The sequence below is a fragment of the Drosophila willistoni genome, unplaced genomic scaffold, assembly GCF_018902025.1.
Source record: "Drosophila willistoni isolate 14030-0811.24 unplaced genomic scaffold, UCI_dwil_1.1 Seg539, whole genome shotgun sequence".
Lineage (NCBI taxonomy): Eukaryota > Metazoa > Arthropoda > Insecta > Diptera > Drosophilidae > Drosophila > Drosophila willistoni.
This window is the reverse complement of record NW_025814464.1, coordinates 207,354-215,512: the sequence shown is the minus strand read 5'-3', so window position 1 is coordinate 215,512 and position 8,159 is coordinate 207,354. Positions and strand designations below refer to the sequence as shown.

The window sequence follows — 8,159 nt, the reverse complement described above, 5'->3', positions numbered from 1 at the left end:
TTTTAACCCTTGTGCACCCCCAATATCTCGCTTTCTTATTATTTCTGGACCTCAGAGTGAGTTATATATTTTAATACCAATACATATCTCATTTTTATTTGTTTGGTTACTAATTCATCTAATTAACTCATAATGCCTGTCTGTTCGGTTAAAAATTGTTTGCAGCCCGCCCCACCCCTGAATAGTTTTATTTACTGTAGGTTGTGTAAAACTACAGTACATGTTAAGTGCGCCGGCTTTACATGCAGGGTAAAGGATCTTTTAGATCAAAAAAAGGGTCTCAAATGGGGATGTGAGTCATGCCGTATCGTGGAAGATGAAATGGAACTTTTCATGCGGCAAACAAAGGATAACCTGATGAGTCTGTCCGCCAGTTTTCTTAAACTCTCGCAAGAGTTTAAAGCTGTCGAGTCTCAGTTTAGTAGTTTAACGCTACTGACTGAGTCTCGAAAGCGTAAGAAGGCAGGAGAACAGACTTCCGATTTGTCCTTGTGTTTGCCGGTCTCCACATCTATATCGGTTCCGACACCTTCTCAACCAATGCAAACTCCAATTCCGCAGACGATGTCTGTAGTGTCCGTTTTGTCTGGGCAAGAATCTACACCCATGGATTTTGCCGATAGGGATTCTAGTGATAGTAGTGCCGGAATGCCACTTGTTGCAACTGATGCTACAATTAATGCGGTAGCTGATGCAATACCTGCAATGCCGAAACCATTGGTGGGAGTGCCACCTAAAAAACACATTTTTGTTTCGAGACTTCTCCCTGATGCTACATTGGATGATGTCATGGCCCACATTCGGGCTAAACTGAATGTCTCCAATATATCAATAGAAAAGTTCAAATTTTCATATTCTAGAGAAATTTCATCTTTTAAAATCAGTGTTCCAATTGAGTTCTTTGACTGTATCTGCAGTTCTAGCTTCTGGCCGAAAAGCTTAATGTGAAGGAGTTTACATCCAGAAAAAAGAAGACACGGGGAAAAACAAGGATTCCTTCACCATTGTTGAGTTTGGCGCTAAGGTTCGATGTTTTAGCGGGCCCACAAGAAAACACTCCACTTTTCACGTGATACTTCATTTATTTCTTCCACGTGTATTTCTTATGCTAATGGGGTGTGTATGGTGTGTGTGCCGTATGCGAGTCGTTATTATGCGAGCCGTTTGATTGTAAGCGAGCCGCTATAAATTAATCGCCCTTACTCGCGGTTGTAACCAAACTGTTCTGTCCGCCGCTTAGTAACAAGCATAGAACCTAACATGTAAGCTTAAAGCGCAAGATGCAACGGTTAATTTCCCAGCACGTAGGCTGGCGCTTAAGAATAAGTATGAAAATGAAAGAGAATGAGTGATATGGGTTAACCCATTGGTGGCTGCGTCGGGTCTGCTGGTCAGTTAGCGAAATTCGGCGGCAACAACCATCTATTCCTTTTTCTTCCTCATCTATTCCCACTCCTTCCTTATCTATTCCTTCTTCTACTCTATCAAAAAACTAACAACTTCCTTCTCTGTCGGCTATCAGAATGTCAGAGGCCTTAATACTAAACTTACTAAACTCTTTGTAGATAGTCTGTCTTTTGATTTTGACCTAATTGTCTTTACTGAGACTTGGTTAAAACCTGACGTTTTTGACGCCACAGTTCTACCCTCTAATTTCAATATTTTTAGACGTGATCGTACTGATCGTAGGGGTGGTGGAGTTCTTATTGCTGTAGATTCCGCCCTATCATCGGGTCTGATAACAATACCTGTCTCAAGTACTATCGAATTTATATGCGTTAAGGTAACTTTTACTCGTTTTTCCATTTTTGTTACCTGTTCTTACATTCCGCCCCAATCGGAATGGCCAACCTATTTACTACACTTAGATTCTATTAAATTTATAGTTGAACTACTTTCTGACAGAGACTTATTAATTGTCCTAGGGGACTTTAACCTGCCCACTATGACTTGGTCAACAGTTAATGGTAGCAAAACGTTGCTGCCCTCTGGGTGTCATGATTTTATTGATGCTCTGCTTGAGCTTTCGTTGGCCCAGCTGAATTCGATTTCTAATACGTCTGGCAGATTTCTGGATCTTATTTTTACTTCTGATCCTAGCTTTTGTGAAGTATCTAAAACTAGTCCAATGGTGTTACCACAGGATAGTTATCATCCAACTTTAGAGTTATCTATTGAGTTTCCCAGCCGCGAGCCCATCTCCGAGTGTGATCCTACGGTACGCACCCGATGTTTTCGGAAGACTGACTTTGTCGCACTAAACAATGCCTTTCTTAATACCGATTGGACTAATTTATACACTTGTACGGATATGAATTCCGCCATTTCTTTATTTTATACCACTGTTGACTCGATCTTTAATTTTATTGTTTCTAATTCTAAATGCTATAATAATTACTTACAACGTTGCAAGTTGCAATTCTCCGAAAATCCTAAAGAGTTCTATAGTTTCGTTAACTCAAAGCGAAATTCTATCTCCCTTCCATCGTTTGCAGTTTTTAATAATGATTCGGCCTCTTCTGATCAATCTATTTCTAATTTATTTGCTAACTTCTTCTCGACTACGTACATATCTACTAAGTACAACTCTAGCCAGATATATCCATATCCTATAACGAAATCCAACTGTATTCTTAATCCTATTATAACGCAAAGTTCGGTAGCTAAGGAACTAATGACGATTAAGCCGGTATTAAGGTATAAGTTATGTCTTTTTATAGAGGTTCTCCCCAATTAACGAGTTACTTTTTAAATAATTTCCCGTTAGAAAAAATTAATAATACTTCCTTGGTTGTAAAAGATTTGGGGATCTTAATCGATCACAAACTTAGTTTTAATCAGCATATATCGACTACTGTTAGTAGGGCTAAGAGTGTTCTTGGCTTTATAAAGCGCTGGTCGAAGGAGTTCAAGGATCCATATACTACCAAAATACTTTTTACTTCTTTAGTCCGCCCCATATTAGAATATGAATCTTGTGTTTGGTCTCCTCAATATGAGTTTTATCAAAACAAATTAGAATCTGTACAAAAACAGTTTTTACTCTTTGCCCTTCGTGATTTGCGCTGGGATCCAACTGTACAACTTCCATCTTATTCTAGTCGACTTCAGTTAATTAACCTTCCTTCTTTAACTAATCGTAGAACAATGCTTGGTGTAACTTTTTTTTACAAACTTTTGAATGGTGAGATTGACTCTTCCGAGCTGTTGAGCCAAATTAACATTTCTGTTCCATCTAGAAGGACCCGCAATTTCACACCGCTTATACTTCCCACTTGCACAACTAACTATTCTCTGCATGAACCTTTTCGTATACTATGTAGTGACTACAACAGACTTTGGCACGTTATCGGTTCCGAAACATCGCTTCCGGGTATAAAAACTGCGATCTTGTCATTCGCTCGTAATTAGTTGTAATCATCTTTATTTAAACCTATCCTGTTTTCTTTTTATATGTAACCTATTATCTCATTACATTTAATATTTTCTATTTCTTTAGTTTAATTTATGTTTATATATGTAATACGCCTATGCCCTTAGGTCGGAGTGGGTAGAGGTTGTAACATTAACGTTACTTAGGGTCATTCGTAACAGGCCCGGGCCTGGTGTCATATGGGCCACTTGTTCGTACTGAGCGTTGTACGACTACGTCTATATAAAAAAAGACAACAACACTGATGTCTTGCTGAAAAAATTGTGCCATTTACTGCGACCACAATTGTTCGACATAGTGGCGCCTCAACGCCAGACGCAAAACGAAACGCACGATTCAGTGCCGACGAGCAACGAATGTTGCGCGAACGACAACGGCAGCGAAACAAGATGGCAGTAGAACTAATTGGCGCGCAAAACCAGCGTCGTGAACCAGAACCAGTTGGCGCGCAAAACCAGCGTCGTGAACTAGTGTTGGTAAACCAACATTCGGAGGAAATGTTGGAAAGCGGTTTTTCGTCATCTGCAAAATTCCAATTAGCAAAGGAAGCGTTGTTGGAATTTAATGGGAACTCGTGTGGAAAGAAATGGGTCACGCAGCTGACAAATATAAGCGGTGTATATGGAATCAAAGGTGGGAATCAGAGGTGGGAAACGCAGCTGACAAATATAAGCGGTGTATATGGAATCAAAGGTGTACAAATGCACATGCTTCTAGTCTCTAAGCATAAAGGACGGGCTCATGAGTGGCTACATGCCAATGGTACGCGCATTTTGGAACCCGTGGACAACATCTGTGAGCAGCTTGTCGAGTCGTTCGGGAAAACTGTGTCTCAAGCAGATGCCAGGCGCCTATTCGAGTCTCGAATTTGGAGCACCAATGAGAGTTTCGTCAGTTACATCGATGAGAAGGCCAGGCTGTCGAAGAGCGAAGAGAAGCGAGTAGACAAAGCCATTGAAGGGATTCCTGTGGAGGGACTCCGCATTCAAGCGCAGATTCAAGGATTCAAGTGCTTTGCCGAATTACGCCGTGCATTTTCAGGCATTCAGCTACCGGTACAGCGAGCAGTAAGTGAAACTACAAAGGTGGCCACTACGGGCAGACGTTCCAAAGAAGATTTCCGTTACTACAACTGCAACTCGAAGGGCCACATGAGCAAGGACTGTAAGAAACCCGACAGAGTGCCAGGGTCCTGCTTTGGATGCGGTGCCTTGGATCATTGGGTCCACTTAATAAAGAGAAGCTAGCTAAAGGATGCGACGATGTAAGATATGTTAAGATTTATTTTAAAACACCAACTAATCCTTACTTAATTACAGCTTGCTTCATAGACTCAGGCAGTGATGTTTCACTTATGAAAATCTCTTGTTTACCAGAAAAGATACATTTAATTTCACTTAATCAAAAATATTACGGATTAAATAAGAGTCCACTTTTGTCATATGGAAAAGTCAAGTGTTTTGTTTTCAAAAATTCAATAAAAGTATTCTTTCATTTAATAGTCGTTGATAATGAGTCTATGAGCCATGAAGTAATTTTGGGAAGAGATTTTATGAAAGCATGTAATATTAAGTTAGACTTAAATGCCTTGAAAATGGTTTCACTTGAAAGGAGAGAAGGCGAAAATGAACTTGGAGAGCGGTTGGAGTTTGAGTCCTTCTCATTGCAGACTAGAGGTGGGAAACTATCGATAGTCGGCACCATCGATAGCAGCGATAGTTTTTTACCAAACCATCGATAGTGCCTCGATAGTGCCATCGATAGTGCCTCGATAGTGACCTACATAAAACAACTAAAATTAATTTTTCAAAAACATAGTTTAATGTTTTTAATTATTTATATGTACATATATATGTTTTGCGTCGCTTATTCGGTGGTTTCCGAGGAAGTAAGCCAAAGATTTTGGTTTAAAAATAACAAAATGTTCACATTCTCCTCCTTTAGACGTGTTCTGCGGTCTGATACTATTTGCCCTGCCTTGCTGAATACCCGCTCTGACTGGACAGAAGTGGCCGGAATGCAAAAGTATTTTAACATCAACGTTATTATTGCAGGAAAGTCCGTCTGGTTAACCTAAGAAAAATATTAATGAGAACAAATTAATTTTTGGATATTGATATTTAAAATTTTATAATTTACTTTCATCCATAATAGGGGATCAACATCTTGTTGGCTTAAGGGCCTTTCCAAATACTGCCTCTTCGCAATGATAGCATCCGATCGCGTGTTTCTAGCCATGGAACGGGCTTTGTTCCCAATATAGTCGAAAAGCGGGTCCTTATTTGTTGAGATGGGTTCCACATTTGTGTCATTTGAACTATCTTTGTTCATTAAAGCCGTCAACTCGTTTTCGAAACAATGTGCAGCTTGTTCGGCATTTGACATATGTTGAAACCCAATCTTTTTAAATCGGGGATCTAAAATTGTCGCCATTCTCATCGCAGTTTTTTTTTCATATGGCGATAAACGTTTTACGATTGAATCTAATAAAACAGTGACCATTTTTTGTCCAACTTCAGTGTGCACATCCGAAGAAATAGTATGCGTTTTACGAATAAGTACATCTGTCAAGGGAATTATAAGCGAAATCGTAGCATATTTCCCACCAGATATTCTTTTGCTAACTTCTTCAAATACTGTAAGAATTTTTTCCATGTCCTTCAAAACATCAATTTCCTCCGCTTGAAATGGGAGTGGTGCATTGGATGTAGACAATAGTACTACTGCAATTTCATCATGGGTCGCCAGTATTCGTTGAATCATATAAAAGAAACTATTCCATCTAGTTGGAGTTTCTTGTAAAAGTGAATACCCAAACTTTTCTTGCGCCATCTTAAACTTTTCATTAGCAATAGTGCTTTTTTTTGAACAATTTTACAATTGCTTTACATTTTGAAATTATTGCCATTGTTTTTTCGTCATCGTCGAAATTTAGACCGTCTTGAACAACCAAATTTAACGTGTGAGCAAAGCAGGGAATGTTACGAATCTTTAACAGCTCGCAAGCTTTGATCATGGAGCTGGCATTGTCCGTGACAATACACTCAGTTTTGTCAAACAAACCCCAAGAATTTAAAACTTCTTGCAAAGTATTCGCAATATTTTGAGCTGCATGGTTCGTGGCATCCAATAGCTTTCTTGTTGCCAATGAAGCTGTTTTAAGAGTGAACTCATGAATAAAGTGGCTAGTCACTGTTAAAAAACTTATGTTGGCACGTGACGACCATATGTCACACGCAACAGCAACACTAGAAACTTCTTCTAGAATGGTTGAAAGCTTTGCCGAAGTTTCTTTAAATAAATCCATCATCAGCACACTTTGTAAATGACGGCGACTTGGCAGCTTGTACCTGGCATCCAAAATTTTGCTGTACTTGATGAATCCACGATCCTCTACTATGCTATACGGTTGTACGTCCAAGGCAACCATCTCCGCTAAAGTTTTATCAATATTTTTTTTTCGCGATGAGTTGGAATCGTACAGGACAGAGTTTTTAATGTATGAATCTAAAGATCTCATACTTGATCGGCAGCTGCTGCTGGTGGATAATATGCTGTCGCCCTGATCTCCATAATTAGCGGAATTCCTTTCATCGTCCCTTAAACTAGGATGAAACCGTTTCAGGTGATCCCGCAAGTTGGACGTATTTCCGCTTGTCTTGTACTCCTTTTCACAATTTAAGCACTTCGCAAATTTTTTATCATCTGATCTTTTAAAGTAATTCCACACATCAGATATTTTTGTTTTCTTTTTCAATTTATGGCTAGATGTTGTAACCGCAGAGCTCTTTTCCGATTCCGATGAGCTGCAATCGCATGTTTCTTTCGAATTGCGGCGTTTGCCTATTATAAAACACACATATTAATAGTTGCTTTGAAATTGCTTCAACTACTCTTATTTTTATTACCCATTTGGAGAAAGCGATCCATTTCTTTAAAATTATGTTTTTGTTTTGTAATTGAAAGCAAGAAAATTTTTCACCAGCCAAGCGACGCCACTTTTTCAAAACGCGGAATTTATTTCACAACTATTGGTGACACTATCGAGGCACTATCGATACACTATCGGTACTGCATGACCATCGATAGTGAGTCGACTCGATAGTGCTCAACCATCGATAGTGTCGATAGTGCCATCGATAGTTTCCCACCTCTATTGCAGACATGCCATACAGATTTGCAAATAGCTAGAAATGTAAATGTTGAGAGAATAGTTGATGAAATTGGTAAGGGAAAAAATTGTAAGAATAGAATAGTCACCAAAGAATGTAACCCCGAAGGTGAGGACGAGGAAATTGTTAGCGAAATAGTTAAGGGAAATGATAGCGAAATTATTAACGAAATGGTGAATGAAATTGATAGCAAGATTGTTAGTGAAACAGAGATTGGAGAAAGAAGCAAAATGGTTACGAAAAGTAGGAATGAAGCTGTTATTGAGTTGGTCAATGAAAAAGTTAGATGTGATAGAAAATGTAAAGAAAGAAAAGAAACCACTTTTGACCAATCTCTAAGCGAAATAAAATTTGAATTGTTAAATATCGAGTGTTTCAACACAGGAGTTGATTGCAAAATAGGTGAAAGATTAGATTTTAAAATCCGGAAAAAGTTTGGGCAATTGTTTGAGAGTTTATATTTGGTAGCACAAAGGCCTGAGTTGCATGATGTAAAATGTGAAATGAAACTCAACTTGGAGGGCTCGAAGTCATTCAATTGTGCGCCTAGAAGA

The 8,159-nt window shown here is 38.9% G+C and overlaps 1 protein-coding gene across 1 annotated transcript; it reads right to left on the bottom strand.

Moving 5' to 3' along the window:
• Positions 1-5,281: 5,281 nt before the first annotated feature.
• LOC124461593 (E3 SUMO-protein ligase ZBED1-like) lies at positions 5,282-7,486 on the bottom strand. The gene is made up of 3 exons (XM_047013107.1): positions 7,342-7,486; positions 5,573-7,276; positions 5,282-5,506 (listed from the first exon to the last, which is right to left on the bottom strand). The coding sequence occupies exons 1-2, from the start codon at positions 7,361-7,363 to the stop codon at positions 6,279-6,281; spliced, it is 1,020 nt and encodes a 339-aa protein (XP_046869063.1). The 5' UTR covers positions 7,364-7,486; the 3' UTR covers positions 5,282-5,506; positions 5,573-6,278.
• Between the last annotated feature and the right edge of the window lie 673 nt (positions 7,487-8,159).

Coding starts and splice junctions, on each gene's coding strand:
- LOC124461593 (XM_047013107.1), bottom strand. CDS start 7,363: ATGGATCGCTTTCTCCAAATGG. Junction 7,277..7,341: donor GGATCGCTTTCTCCAAATGG/GTAATAAAAATA, acceptor GTTTTATAATAG/GCAAACGCCGCAATTCGAAA.